The sequence below is a fragment of the Mixophyes fleayi genome, chromosome 1, assembly GCF_038048845.1.
Source record: "Mixophyes fleayi isolate aMixFle1 chromosome 1, aMixFle1.hap1, whole genome shotgun sequence".
Classification (NCBI taxonomy): Eukaryota; Metazoa; Chordata; class Amphibia; order Anura; family Limnodynastidae; genus Mixophyes; species Mixophyes fleayi.
The window spans coordinates 194,520,947-194,537,057 of record NC_134402.1 but is presented as its reverse complement, the minus strand read 5'-3'; the positions used below and the strand labels follow the sequence as shown (position 1 = coordinate 194,537,057).

At 40.0% G+C, this 16,111-nt stretch overlaps 1 protein-coding gene across 4 annotated transcripts in view; it reads right to left on the bottom strand.

Annotated features, from left to right (window-relative positions):
• Nucleotides 1–16,111, bottom strand: part of DOT1L (DOT1 like histone lysine methyltransferase) — a 140,121-nt gene that overhangs the window by 39,829 nt on the left and 84,181 nt on the right. For 3 of the 4 annotated variants that reach the window (XM_075204711.1, XM_075204710.1, XM_075204712.1), the window contains exons 9-16: nt 14,984–15,052; nt 12,769–12,875; nt 12,378–12,419; nt 8,708–8,791; nt 8,160–8,388; nt 3,592–3,705; nt 1,297–1,388; nt 701–802 (exon numbers count right to left, since the gene is read on the bottom strand). In XM_075204711.1, coding sequence (XP_075060812.1) covers nt 701–802; nt 1,297–1,388; nt 3,592–3,705; nt 8,160–8,388; nt 8,708–8,791; nt 12,378–12,419; nt 12,769–12,875; nt 14,984–15,052 — 839 coding nt within the window. Of the gene's footprint in view, nt 1–700; nt 803–1,296; nt 1,389–3,591; nt 3,706–8,159; nt 8,389–8,707; nt 8,792–12,377; nt 12,420–12,768; nt 12,876–14,983; nt 15,053–15,444; nt 15,719–16,111 lie in introns of those variants that run through there. The other variant, XM_075204713.1, reaches the window with a different exon arrangement.

The following is a 16,111-nucleotide window of genomic DNA, read 5'->3' as shown; positions in this document are numbered from 1 at the left end:
TTTATCTTGCAATTATTAAGCCATCTCTTGATCAATAGCATACTAATCAGCGTGGCCCAAACTCCTCCACCACACACTTTAAAAAAAAAAATAATCTTACGGATTTTAAGTCAAACCAAACTTGGTGATTTTGCTAAATTCTGATTTATAGAATCCCTTGTTCTATACATTAATGTTCAGAAACTACAGCTTTCTGTAATTTTGAGAACAATTGTAGCACATTTTCTTCAAATCTGAAAAGTTTCAAGGAGAAAATAAATGAACTGTTCAAAACAAATAAAAATAAGTTCATCCAGTATGAGTATAATAGATTATACTGACAGAGGTTATTGAAATTGTATGCAAACTTGCTAGTTAATGAGTAGATGTATTCCACTCAGCTTTATGTAATCAGTTACCAGATTGTAGTTTTCTTCAACAGCATTTCATATAGAAAGGCTAGAATGTATGGGAGAAACAGAAGAAAGGACATGCAAAATATGTCCGACTAGTTCTGAAAACCATACAGAAGTATGAGGATACAATAAAGCTGTTTCAGGATTAGCGTTTTTAATCATCTGATTCTCAATTAGTTTCAAGTTGTGCATATTTCCGCAAGTATTAGGAATACAGAAAGCCCTTTCTGGTACTCTCAGGACTGACATTGCAATGATAATTGTAAGGAGTCCTGTAACCTTCCTGTAAGATAAGAAAGCCATACCTCGTCAAGCTTCTGTTGAAACAGTTTCTTGATTTCCTCCCTTTGAGTCTGACAGTGAGTAAGAAGCTGCTGAGCAGCACCAAGAAGATGAGAATTTTTCTTCTAAACATAAAAATAAACAAGAAACAAAAACTTATGCATGAAAAGGAGGTATAGAAATAATGTGAAGAACTTTCTTAAAGCCCAGCAAAACAAATGTGCAATATACTCTCGGATACAGAAGTATAACCAAAAAACAAAAAAAAGACCACCAAAACCCACACAACCTTGTATACAAATAGGTTTCCTAAAGCTCTTCTTGTGGTGTAAAATAAAGCACAATCTCCTATCTGAACGCTGTTTGTAATTTCTAAGCTAACTTGGTCAAGGGTGAGTGGAGCCAAATAATAATAATAAAAATAATAAAATAAAATAGTAACAAAATAAAAATAAATAATATTAATATTATTATTAATAATATGAAAAAGAATCCTTTTTTATAAGCACTAATTATTAATCAAAATATGAGTAGTAGCGACACCATTAAAAGCATTACATAATTTATGGTCACTAAATATTGGGCAGCTGTATGAACAGAGTTAAGAAATTAGTTTTACCTTTTCCTTCTCTAACAGATGCTGCAGTCCAGCTTTGTACTGAGGAGTCTTCATGTAAGACATAAGTTGCAGGTACTGTATTCTAAAGGAGTCTGTGACAGAAGTAGAGTCAGTAAAGGGTTGAACATAATTTTTTTTTTAATACAATGGAGGTAAAGATTGCATTGACCCAGTAATTGAACATTCCCATTTTAAGCACTTATTCATACTCCAATAATAAAATGTGTTGCCTTATAAACAAGCTAATTCTGGAAATGTGAGGTATTGGATTAGTATTTCAAAATATAAAAGCAGCAGTAACAGTGATAAAGATGGAAAATAGGAATTGTTTCCATTTTCGTAAAAAAAAGATTTCTCTAAGACCACTGGGAGGACAGTGGGAACATTGGGGGATAGGGTAGGGGATCCAGGCATGCAGGCACTTAAATAAATTAACATTTAACCCTAGCATCTCTCTCCCTCTATAGCACTCTCCTGTTAGGCCTCAGTTTATGTTTAACCCAATCCCACAGATGAGACAATTGAGAGAGAAACAAACATAGGAAAACAACAACCTCTCAAACAAAAAATACAAGAGTGAGTGAATAGTGTCCCCTAATGGACTGAGAAATAGATATTAAGTATAAAAAAAATATATATAATTTTCTCCTGCATCCATTGGGGGACACCGGGAACATTACAGATGTGTCAAAGCAGACAATCATGGGTGGGAACACTCAGAATTAACAGTGCAAAGCATATTTCTCCAAAAACTGTCATCCTGGTACACTTAACACATAGAACCTGTAGAACCTGGTAAAAGTGTGAATCGTGGACCAGGATACCCTGCCCCACCATAAGCCTAATGTAGTACAGTGGTAATCTACAGAGCAATGATCACCTTAGAGGCTGGCCTGACCCTCTTGTGTGCATCATAGAGGACCAAAAGATCCTCAGTCCTGCGCACATCTTAGGTCTTACGCGCAAAGCTTTGACCACATCCAAAGAAAGCAGAAAAGTCTCTTCCGCCAAAGACTATCATTTGGTCTGGGCAGGGATGACAATATCCTGATTAATGTGGAATCAGATCACCACTTTAAGAAGGATGGAGGGTTTTGTCTGAAAAACCACCCTATCCTCATGAAAAAGAGGAGACTTGCAGGACAAGCCTGCGAGCTCTGAAACTCTTCTAGTTGTAGAAATGGGAAAGAGGAATTCTATGGTAACACAAACAAACTGGTTACTATAGGTATAGAGACACACGCACAACAAATATTCAAGCCTACGCAAGGTAGGACAGGGTAAAGCAGCAAACAGATACTGTTACAGCCTTGTGAGTAAACAATAACAGATGAGGGAGCATCGCACAAGAGAAGCTACACAACTGCAGGAAAAATTGTATCTCCGCTAAGGAAGCCCACTTTACTCAGTGTTCTGTCGCAACGGCCGCAGAAGCTGTTCCCTTCGAGAAAGGAGATCTGCTGCAGGGGCGCTTTTATGTCTGTTCACAATATCATTTTGGATTACATTTGGCACAAGACCTTCCAGCAGACCAGTTGGTCTTGGAAGCCCCCTTCTTAGACATATTAAATTTAAAACACAAAGTATAGCATGCACCGGACATCTGCTTCCTCATCTATGTAATACATGTATACAATAAAAAAATTATATCTGCATATATTCACCAAAGAGTTACTGACACAAAAGGTAACAAATCGTGGCACTGTATGAAAAGAATTACCCAACAAGTAACACCACCTTTCGGACTAATGTTGCACACACTGCCCAAATCATGGAAGTACTCTACTTTATGCATAGAATGTTACTCCCTGCTCTGGCACTACAGCTGCACAAGCTGTTCTCTCCGATAAAGAAGATCTGCAACAGCAGCGCTTGTCTGTCTCCCCATAAGATAATTTAGATTGACATTTTGGTTCAGCGGATTTATTTAGGCTTGAAAGTTCCTTTTCTCAGACAGATTTGTTAAACAAACACAGTGAAAGAATAGCATACACCATTCACATGGGGTTAATGCAAACACTGAAAAGAAATTGTTCCCCAAGCATATAAACTGCTGCTTAAGAAAAATGTCTGCTTCATCTTCCTCTGGTAGAGAAAACCTGCCAAATGTGACAGATTCTAAAATTCCTGGCTCCTATCAGCAACTACACAACACTTAGTTTTGTGGTGACCCAAAATTAGATAATAAATCCCACCCAAAACAAGGGCATCTCAACTACCCCTTTAACATGTAATCAGTCTCCTATTTGGAGCAAAAGTTGAGTTCCATTTGACTGTCCTATGTATGGTTCTTACCAAGCAGCTTCTGTAGGGCTGGGGGTGTTGGAGAAGACATGAGCTGATTGGAAGGTTGACGCTGCACTTTCGGAGGTAGCTGAAAATAGGGACTTTGAGGTGACTTGTATGTACCTGCAATAAAAAGAAACGACAGATTGTAGTTTTACAATAAGAAGCATTAACCTGTTTTTTTATTGCAGACATAAATATTAAATGACAATGACTAATATTTGAGCCTCCTCAAACTTAAACCCAAAAATAAAAAAAAGTGTTGTAGGCGAGAGAACATTGTTAGACTGTCTTTATTTTAACACCAGAAAATGGGGTTGTTATTCTTACGTAAAAAACTTCTCTCTCAAACAGAAAAACGCTGGAACTGGGGCATAAAGTGTGGTGACAGGAGCTTGGCACTCCTAAATTTCCCTACAATAAACCTCAAGTTCCTCCCAGTCTATTCCCAAGAATGAAAACAAAAAAAAAAAAAAGTAAAAAACTGAACAAACATAAAGGGTGGCCATCCAGTGTGACCCATTGGAGTCAGAGAAAAGTTTTTAACGCAAGTGTAAAAATCCCACTTAATATTTTCTCAGTGGGGGGGGCAACGAAACTACTTGGGACATCCCAAAGCTGTACCCTAAGGGAGGTTACACTCAGAAACTGCGAACTGTAGCATCTTGCATCCAAAAGGACATACTTGTGCACAAAAACATAGGTAGAATTTAGTGAAACGTTTGAATCAAAATCCTGATTGCCACCCGACACAGCTAATCAGCCAAGGCCCAATGCTGTCCCACCCAAGTAGCACTAACCAACCTGGTAAAATGTGCCGTCACCTTCTGTGTTGTAGGCAAGATAAAAAGGTATGGTCTGAAACTGAAAAAGCTAGCACTACACAGCAAATCTGAGGGGACACTGGTGTGCCTGTCATATTGAAACACTCAAGTAAAAGTAATTTATATACACCATTAACTCTCCCTGCTTCATGCTGTTGATGACAGACCTCAGAGGATCCGTCTTTAACTTGTCAACCTGAAGCTGAATGTTCAGGGACTGACGTTTGAGGTTGGGTCTGAAGGAGGTTTGAGACCCTTCTGCTCCTCTGAGACAACTACTTTTGAGGACAGTAAGGAGTTATTTGGTTTTCCTTAGAGGCCATAGCTTTGCTTGGTCTCAAAGGAGGGTGGTGGTGATGAATTGTCTCACCCAAGAGAAGCAGAAAGGCTCCCACCACTGTAGACCCTGTGTGGGTGTGCTGCCCATCATGTTTACTGTTTGTCAGAAAGCTTGGAGCTGGATGTTGAGCTACCTAAGCCTGTGTACCTTACTGCTGACATTCACAAGAAGCAAGGACTTTCCTCTGGAAGCCTGACTCCTTGCTTTCCCAGAGGGATAAAAGCAGCGAAACCTAGGGCCATTTTGCCCAAATAAGGGTAGAGCAGAAACATCCTCAGTGAAAGGTACGGCCTCTACAATCCTTTTGGACTCCACGTCTGCATCTCAGGCAAGTCAGAGGGCCGATGCTGCAAAAGCAGAAATTTGTGCCCCAATGAGCCCTGCATCCCCGGGTCAGATTTAAGCTCTAAAATATGCTCTAAAGTGAGTAAATCCGATGTGGGTCTACCAATTTTTAGACACTTGACAGCTTCCATCAATGCCTCTTTGACCCAAGCTGAAGCTAAAATGGGTTTAAGGGTGGCCCCGTCAGCATAGATATGCACCTGCCCTGAAGGTCAGAAAGAGTGAAAACTAAAACTAATAAACATCAGGTGTTATGTTTGAACATGCATGGAAAGTCAATAAAGCAAGATGCAAAGTGACTATTGGAAAAACTTCCACTGGAATTTTTTAGGCATGTTGAAGAATACAAAAACAAGATTTTTTTAACTCACGTAAAAGTAGTTTCTCTTGGTCCATTAGGTGACACTAGGTACATTGGGGTATAGTGGGAATAGGCGATGGGCAATTTAAGACATTTGTTAACTAGCCCTAGCTCCTGCCTCTCTCTACCACCCCACTTCCAGTATAGGAGTCCATTTATTTTTAACCACTCTCCACAGAAAAGGAGACAGAGAAACAGACAAAAAAGGACAAAAAAACCCCCAAAACAAAACAGAAAAGAAAACAAAAAAAGTACATCTCTCGAACAAAAATAGAGAACGTCATACAAAAAGGAGAAAACAGTGTCAAGGGTTGTCGCCCGGTGTCCCCCAATGAACCAAGAGAAACAGATTTAGCTTAAGCATATAAATACTATTTTCTCCATCTTCCTACTGGGGGACATTCGGGACATCCCAAAGCCACAACAACAGGTGGGAACACTTGGATGAAAGGGACAAAGCATCTGTTTTCCAAAGCTGGCATCCCCTGATGCAAACACATTAAACCTGTAAAACCTAGCTAACATGTAAACGGAGGACCAGGAGGCCACCTGACACAGCTGGCACCATGCTGTGTCATCCAGGAAGAACTCACAGACCTAGTGGAGTGAGTCGGAAGATCAGGAACAGGCCGCCCAGTCCCATAATCATGACTGTAAAGAGCAGTATTCCACCAAGCAATATAGACACATTAGAGACTGACTAGCCTCTCGTGTGCATCGGAGGACCAAAAGATCATCCGTCTTGCGTATATCTTGAGTCATACATAGATATTTACGCAAAGCACTGGGTGCATTTAGGGACTGAACAGAAACATCTGTCTCTGAAGACAGACATTTGTTCACGGCAGGGATAACAATGTCTAGATTTATGTTTAACTTTGACACCACGATAGGGAGGAATGAAAGTTTAGTTCAAAGAACTTCCCTATACTCATTAAAAATATTAAGAGGAGACTTGCATGATAATGTTGCAAACTCTGAAACTTTTCTACCAGATGAAATGGCCAAGAGGAACACAGTTTTCCCAAGTAAAAAACTAAGTTCACCATGTCCAAGTGTTCAAACTGGGAATGCTGTAAAGCATTTAACACAAACTTTAAATCAAGGTATCTACTAAGACAACCAGAGGACCTCTGGTCCTGGGGAGCAGAAGATCTCAACTTTGTGGTTCAACAGAGACGTCATCATGACAATGTCTGGACGACCCCACCTGTCTACCAAATGCTGAAACACGTTGGGATGGACACGTCATTCGTTGGGATGCAAAGTCTGAATGCTGAGAAAATACATGTCTCAATTTTCTATCCCTGAGATAATTGCCATTACAGCCTAAACGTGGGATTTGGCCCACCGAAACATGCGAGTTTCTCGTATGGCTAAAGGACTGCTATGGCACTGTCTGACTACCTTCTCTGCAGCAAATGTTGCATGCGGATACTGCTCACAATTCCAATACATTGATTGGAAGTTTAGATTCTTCCAGAGTCCAACCACCCTGAAACTGGGTGTAAAAACAGATGGCACTCCAACCCCGAAGGCTGGCATCCGTTGTAATCAAGGTCAAAACTCAGATTGAAAACGATCAACCTCTGTAGATATTGTGTTTCTGGAGCTACCAGAGGGGCCACTGACGCACTCGAGGAGAAAGATGGAATACCTGACCAGAGAGATTCAGGTGGGATCTGTTCCACTTCGAAAGGGAGTTCCGGCTGGAATTCTCCTGCTTGAAACTGAGCTAACTGGACCAGAATTGGTAGGGATCCGACTGAATCACAAACCTGAAGAGGGAGTGATGACTCCAGAAGAGAAAATGCAGATAGGCATGCTTGATGTCTAGAGCCACCATGAACTACCTTTGTTCCATACTGCGAATCACTGACTCCATCTTGAATCTGGGCACCCTGACCTGGGTGCTGAAATATTTTCAAGATTCAGAATCAGTCTGAACAACCAGTCAGGTTTTGAAACAGATTGAAATAAAACCCCAAACCTCTTTGCAATTCCTGAACTGGAATAACTAAGCCAGAAGAAATCAGGGAGTGAATGGCCTCTCACAGAGCAGGTCACTTTATCGGACATCGGGAAGTCCCGTGAAAGAGTTGCCTGGGAGGATACCAAGCATTGTGCTGGCAGAGGGTTTCACTTACCTGCTGCCACTTCTACGTGAGCACAATGAAGCAGCAGCTGCTTCCGGGCAGCCGTCACTAGAGATGCAAGGCAGAGCCTGAGGCGGCTGTGGCTGTCTCCCCAGAGGTGTCCAGCAATGGGAGCGGGGGAAGACAGCTGTGCATAAGATAGTAGACAGAAGCCTCAAATTAGCAAAATAAAAACAAAGTAAGAGAAGTGAACAGAATTCATGCCATTTTATATTAGCTCATTGTAAGAAAACTTCATCCTAAGATCCAAGAGAAGAAAGAATCATTCACTTTACTTTTTTTTTGCATCTTTAGCCTTTATTTAGCATGGAATGCCTCTAAAATGCTTTAAAGCTACTTAGAAACACATCCTTCAAGACTTCAATGGGATTCTTGTAATATTTTTATTTTAAAAATGTCTCCATGAAAACAATATGTTACAGATATTTCAAGCCACTGGATGGTATAAAAATAAAAGTTCACATTGCTACAGGAACCTAAGGGCATAAGTCTAAAACAATAAAATGGTGCAAATATTTTATCGATCTTTGAACACCAAGTTGTTTTCTTACCCTGAGGGCTTGACTGTGTTGGTGATTGAGGGCCATTCTGTGAATGTAGGGTTTCCAGTGCAGTTGGGGATTTGGTGGGCTTGCGTTCACTAGCTGGCGAGATCAGTTTCTTGGGACGTCCCCGTTTCCGGCCAACCATTTTCCTGCCCTTCTTGCCGAGTTTCCTGCGTGCTTTGACTGGCGAAGCCTTTTTCACAGAAGCTGGCTTCTCCTCCTCAGCTCCAGAATCCTGAAACAGTTTAATAGAATTTGTTGCAACAAAGCAAACCTGGCCGGATGAAAAACAGCTAAGCACTTTCATATTTATTTAAACTTTTTAACCCTACCTCTTCAAGACATACTTTTTACATTGAAATGCACAACTTTACTTCACTCTCGTGGTTTTATCAATAGTGTTTGGGCTTAATTCTCCTGTAGCTAGCTTGATAGACACTGAATCTTGCTGTGAAATATTTGTTTTTATACCTAAAGCTAGGTGCTCCTTTAAGATCAAATGTTTGTGTTCAAAAATATGTGCGGTTGTCTACTATACATAATGGAAGTCAAACCTTGGTCTCCTGAAATTTTGTAGGGGTGGTGGTATTGCTCTTTACTTCTCGCTGCTGCTTCCTTCGCGTTGCTTCCTGCTCCTCCTAGCATAAAGTAGTTTTACAATGTATTATTAAATTTTTAATTTTTAATATACCATATATATACCTTTTATTGTCAACAAATTAAGCATAGTATTAGTTAAAAAAGTAATGATGACAGGACATTTACAAAGTAGAAATATATAAAAATAAAAATCATAATTTTTTAGGTTGGCAGTACAAAAAAGGTTTTCAAAGACTCCATGTTTAACATCCTAACACAGGTAAAAAAAATAAAAATTCTGCTGTTTTACATCCTATGGCGGACTGAAACGTTAAAAGCTGTTCTTATAGGTGGGTACACTGTCACAAAAACACAACTTGCGAAAACAATTTATACACCGAAGATGAGTTGGCCATCCAACACAGCTACTCTGTTGAGGACCAGCATACCATGCCACCAAGGAGGCGCTCGCCAATATGGTGGAATCGGCATTTACATTGTGAGGAACAAATTTCTCTGCCCCAATGATCAACGATGTATTCCACCATTTAATCATCTGTTCTGAAGCAGGCTAACCTCTCCTATGGGGAATCATAGAGGACCCAAAGATCAATGGATTTCTTGAAGTCAATAGTTCTAAGAGCTCAAACAGTCAACAAGTAGAGATCTCTCTTCATCTTAAGTCTGATTCTTGTGTAGAACCAGAACCACAATATCCTGGTTTAAATTAAACTTGGAAACCATATCTTAAGTTGAAAGGATGGCTTTGTCCTATTTAAATGAAAAAAAAAAAAAAAAAGGTATGAAAATGTGCAAGTGCCAGCAGCTACAAAACCCTCCATGCTGTAGAGGTATCTAGGATTTAAAAAAAATAAATAAAATAAAGTTCTCCTGTAAGGGACCTCCATTCCATTGACTCCAAGGGTTCAAAGGGGAGTTGCTGTAATTCCAACAAAACAAAATTCAAAACGCATGGGGCTATGGGAGGAATGTATGGGGGCCGCACTAGCAACACTTCCGGCAAAAAAGTCTGCACTTCTGATAGAAGTGCCAGTCTCCTCTGAAAACAGAAAGAGCAGAGATATCAAATTTCAATAAACCAAGTGTCAATGTTTTTTTCATACCTTCCTGCAAGAGTAGTAGTAAATGCTAAGCTGCAAAGGAAAATGTTGGAAACGTTCTTTTCTCGAACCAGGAGATATAAGTTTTCCAAAGCCAACGATATTTATTTGCAGATACAGGCTTTGAGCATGGTCCCTAACAAACTGTCAGGAATACAGCTTGATTAAAGAGTCATGGGTCCAACAGTTACATTGTTAAAGCCAGATGCGCCAATAGTTAATAAAATGGGCCCTGTATTAAATAAGTCCCCCCTTAGTAGAATACACCGCAATGAAACTTCTGCCATCCTCAGAATGTCTGCCAAGTGCTAGCAGAATGTTCTGGACGCTTTCTCTTTCAACCTTCTACAGAACACTCATAAGTATTGTTAACGGAGGGAACAGGTATAGCAGATGAAAATTCCTTAGAATCTGAATCTCGTCCACTAAAAATGCCTGCAGATACCAGGTGCATGTTCAGAAATACTCCACCTTATGGTTCCACCGAAATGTCATCATGCAGACATCTGGTTGACCCTACTTCTCCGTGATCTGATGAAACACCTCCGGCTAAAGAGACAATTCTGCCGAGTCTAGAGCATGCTGGCTCCCCAGTTCCCCACCTCTACTGAGATTGCCTGAATATTTTTATGGCTCTTCCTCGCAACAGAACAAGTCCTCTGACTAGAATGTTTAACATCGCTCTCAATTCTATAACATATATAGGGAGCTATGCCTACTTTGGAGTCCAAGGGCCCAGAAATCAACACTGAAGTCTAACAGCACCGAAAGCTGGAATCTATCGCTGAAAGTGTTCAATTCCAAATGGTAAAGGGGCTACCCTTGCTTAGTTTGTCGAATCACAGCTAAAAGAGGAGCGACTGAAGCGTTCTCGGAGACTGTTTGATGAACTGGCTGGTCAATTTCGGTAAGCGCTTTATCTGGAATGTGGAGGATTGCCCTATAGAAATTGGTCCATAGCTTTCCCTACAGAATGAAACCAAGGAACCCTAGGCTTTAGAAAAGTAACAGAAAGGCATACTTTCCCTCCCAAAACCTGGCTAACAATCTTATCTTTGTTCTGGACCGAATAATGCATTACCTGAAAAAGGAAGGGACTCAACACTCAGCATCTGCTTTTCAGACCTTAGGCAAGAGCGTATGGTATGCCAGGACAACAGGGGCTGAAATCCTAGCCCCAAGAAGTCCGGCATCTAAAGTTGCCTCCCCTCAATATTCAGATCCATCCACCTGTATTTGCATTAGGGTCTACAGTCTAAGTGCTAACTGAAACTTGTTTATGTTTTGTCCATGCTCCACATAGTAAATACTCCAACTGAGGGAAAGTAGGAAAGGAAATCTAGGTTTCTTTTTCCTTTGAAATAGCATAATTTTCGCTCTCAAATGTTTAAGGCTTGCTACAGAGCCTGCACTAAAATCGCCCACACCCAGAAGTATAGTGAAAGCAGGCCAAGAGGTACAGAGGGTAATGGAACAGTAGAAGGAGCACAAAAGGAAAGAGGGCCCTGCTCCTGAGAGCTTACAACCTAATGGTAAGGGGGAGACACAAATAGGGTGGTACTAACTGGGGGAGAGCCTGGACAAGGAAGTTAGGAGGAGGACTGATAGACTTGAAGAAATTAGTGTTTAGGGCACGCTTGAAGCCTTTCAGAGTAGATGTTAATCTTATGGAACGTGGAAGATCGTTCCACAACTGAGGAGCAGCCCGGGCAAAGTCCTGGGAACGGGAGTGGGAAGAGGTGACCAGTGAAGCGGCGGTCACAGGCAGAGCGGAGGGGGCGACTAGGGATGTAGGTAGAGATGAGATTGGAGATGTAGGGAGGGGAGGATTGATTAAGAGCTTAACGGTGAGGGTGAGGAGTTTAAATTTAATTCTGTAGGCCATGGGGAGCCAATGTAGTGACTGTTGCAGGGAGACAGCAGAGAGCCGCAGGAGAGAAAAATGAGGCGGGCTGCAGCTTTTAAAAGACTTAAGAGGGTCAAGGTCAGAATCAGGTAGGGCAGAGAGAAGGTGGTTACAGTAGTCAAGGCGAGAGTTTACAAGCGAGTGAACAAGGGTTTTCGTGGCTTCTGTGGTGAGAAAAGGACATATATTGGATATATTCCAAAGGTGGAAGTGAAAGGATTTAGAGAAGGACAGAATGTGAGGTTTGAAGGAGAGGGAGGAATCAAGGATGACCCCAAGACATTGGACTTGAGGGACAGAAACGTGGGTAGTGTTATTAACAGAAAAAGAGGAGGGGGAGGGGGGGCGGGGACACACACAAGAATGGAACCTGGGGGAACACCTAAGGCTGCAAAAGACAGCTCTGTTGAAAGGACACGAAGAAAAAGCTGGTTGGCCTCAAGGGAGGTGGGAGGAGTTTGCCTTAGAACTATATGCTTAAAGTGCTAAACTCCTAAAGGACCCTCTATGCCCAACTTCATTATCCCCTATAAGATGCAAGAGGGAAAAAAAAAAAAGTAAAAACGCAAATATTTTTTGTTTTTGTTGTTACAAAACGTAAAAAAAAAAAAAACTCACCCTGAGTTTTGGATTTTTCAGACTGGAAAAATAATTTTCAAGCTGTAGGAAAAAAAATAAAACTAAAAGTTACAATGGTATTTCCCATTATGTTCTGGGCAAAATAAAATAACTAAAATGAAGCAATATATTGTATTACTTTATTGATTGTGCAGTGAATAACTTTCATCCAGGAAATATGTTCTGGTGTGAGAGCATTGCCCTTAAGATAACACTGTCAAAGAACCCTGTGAGAATAGGGTGGGTGGTAAATGAAGACTGACATATAGAAGAGTAGGCTACAATTAATTCAAAAAGATAACTACTATTTAAGGAAAATAGTTGTGTTTAATTTGGGGAGATGTAGCATGTGTGAATGGAAGATAAAGCAGTGGATGAGAAGACTACTCACTAAAGTCCGGTCTATGGTGTGCAGGTAATAAGAAACAGGCTTCCCAGTCCAGGAGACAGAGCCCTTGAGTGGTGACAGTTCAACAACCCTCATTATAGTGCCAATGTCTGGAAGAGAGAAAAAGAACTAATTAAAGGGCAAATTTTACAATTAAAATAGCAATGTAAGTTGCTGATTACACAAAACTGCATTCTTTGGCTTAGCAAATATTGATAAGGGCGTGAAACTGGACTGTTCATTACAATTGTTTGAAATAATATGCTTTACTTCTAAATACTAAAAAATATTACTTTTAAGACAAACAAGACGATGATTTATATACTTAAGTTAAATCTTCTTCTCTGAATTCACTGGTGGGCAGTGGTACCATGGGGTATTTAGAGGCTCATCCGGGCCTCCAGCACTTTAAAAATTCTTGAACAAACGGTACTCCCTCCTCCATATTCCCAACCTGCACACATCAGTTATATTTCTAATCAAACCCAACTCCCCTGAAAAAAACCACACATTTAAATTTGTTCAACTTTAAACAAGAGTACTACAGTATTAAAACGGTGGGTGCCCACTGTCCTCAATTGGATTCAGACAAATGTATTTAAAGCAAACATAGAACCGCGGACACTCATTAATCTAATGGGGGGACACTGGTACCACAGGGATATACCAAGGCTGCACCTTCCGATGAAAATGGTTATCCTTTGACACAAAAGCATAGAATCAGTAAAAGTTCATAAATATATGTACCCCTAACCATATGGCCACCAAACACAGCAGCTCAGCTGACGCACCGTGACGTACAGCCCACAAAGAGCTTACTGATCTGATAGAATAAGCCTACATGTTAAAAGGAAAAGGCTTCCCCTCATCAATGTAAATGTGACGAATTGCAGAAGAGATCCTTCCGGCTATATGGTCTGTTTAGATGCCAGACAGCCACAATATAATAGTTATTGGAGACTGTGAAATCAGTTTCCTGTTCAGATGAACATGTGACGTCAAAATTAGTTTGATCTGGGACGCTCATGAAACAGTTCAAAATTACATGACTTCAAACATCAAGACCAATTTCCCGCAGGACTTACAAACAGGACAGAACGGATGTCCATCCATCTGTGTAAATCTTTCATCTCTCAGGAGGAAAGACTCTCCGCTGTCACCTGTCGAACAGCAGACCCAGAAAAACAAGCCACTGATTAGCAATCAGATTGGATTGCCGATAGTTGATAATTTAACTATGGGACCAATGTCTGTGCCACCTCCCAGTAATGGTCCTGAAAGAAAGCTGGAGAGACTTTGCCCTGATCAAAAGATTCATCCAGGTAAAAGTCACTTATCTGACTATAGCACTCATCCGATGCACTGTCTGGCGCTACAGTACAGCTGTCCACTGACATAGTTCCCCTCATGATGAGTCTGTGGCAGGAGTGGGAGGAGGCGCAGAGAATGGCACCTTCTCAATCTGTTTTGGATATCAGGCAGCGCAGCAAGTACAACAATGGTAACAAATATATAAAATCAAGCTTCTTTTTCAGCTCCATAAAAGACACCCAAGACATGTGGCACACGAACAATACAATATAAAAAAAAACCCCTCTGTCTCTGCAGAGTGGGGGATATAGGGAGGAACAAGGTTATTTTTTTTGTTTTTTTTAACGTGCCCGAGTCCTGGAGGACCTTCTATACCCCTCTATGGTACCAGTGACTCCCAACTGAATGAATGAGAAAACAATATAGCACTGGATATAAATTAGAAACAAGACACATGAATTTCAATAAATTATTGGTATCACCAGTAAAAATAGGTTTCTTTGCAGTTAACAAACTTTTGCACTTGAACTCAAGGATAAATATTTTATTTAGTTGTGTAAAAGTATGGGTGAAAGGTTTGCTTAATTGAGTCAAAGTTATGACTACTGCTAAATTGCCTCCAAGCGAAGACTGATGATAATTAAAGAATTGAAACATACCCTAAGAAATTATTTTCCCAAATTTACTGTTATATGGGAATTACATAAGTAAGGAGGAAGAGCAAGCTACAAATAGACTTGAAACAGGTCCAAAACATGAACATTCTATGCTTTTATAGGACAATGTGTCCTATTTTTAAATCTAATTTTTTCTTTATACTCTTCATTTTTGTTTCTAAGTTCGCAGAATTGTTAGTGGTAGAGAAATATAAATATTGGTGCATGAATGAAGAACAAACATAACTCACCACTCAGGTTTCTGCTGTTAATTCGGAAGTTAAGAGGTGCAAATGGTTTGGAGGATACAATTCTGCCACCTGAGAGAAGAGTAGTGAGTAGAATAAAAATGAATATGCTGGCAAACAAATGTGTTAAAGGAAGAGAGTTATTGTGGGGCAAAAGCTATATTGTGAAAGCCATTAAATAAAAAATACTTCAAAAACAATACTCATGTCAGCATTTCCAAACTTAACCCACCAGAAACTAGACTGGTTAAGGCGCCCAAAGGATAAATTCACAGTCAATGGCTATTTTGTTATAGTCGGCTTAGAGTGGAGTGAGCCAGGTCACTGGAAATTTTTTTAAATCGTATGGATGTGGGACAATCACTGTTTTCCTAATGCATTTAAAGGGACACTACATCTTAGGTGGTCACATCTGCTCCCTCCCCATCCCTTAAAAACAAATGTCTAATAAGAAAGTAAAGTACTTCTATCTGCAGTATGGAAGGGGAGTGGTGCAGATTTGGACTTTTTCGTACACAATTATAGGAGAAGGTCTTATCTGAAAAAAAACAACAACAATTGTGGTCCTTGAAAAGGGATGTTTAACTCACTATTAGATACAACATATGGAAAAAATAGCTTAGTGCGTCTTTTAATTCTTAAGAAAATGAATGGCTAACACTATTTTAATTGAATTATAATAATTAGACTATTTAAGTCTGCAAAACTAAGTGTAAAACAATGAATATAAAGATCTGTTAAACAGGTAAACAAAACAAATATGGAAGTGGGAAACAAGAAAAATTAGCTCTGTAGTACAGAATTAGTGAAAAGAAAAACCATATTGACAACATCTGACAAATCAAATCTGCATCAAAATGAACTTAAATTACTAATATAACAAAGACAACATCATAGACCTCAAAAAAAAATTGTGTGCAACGTAATCCACTAATAAAAAATGAGTTATACTCAACTGTCAATATTAATTTCTACAAATGCTGATACAGCATGCAACATTGCTACTACCTTTCCTACATCTTTGAGTATATAGGATATAATAATCAAGACATACCAAATTGCAATAGTCACATTTCACTTTCTCAAAATAAGCTCCTTATCTCATGTACCTACATTTTCACACTGTTGCAT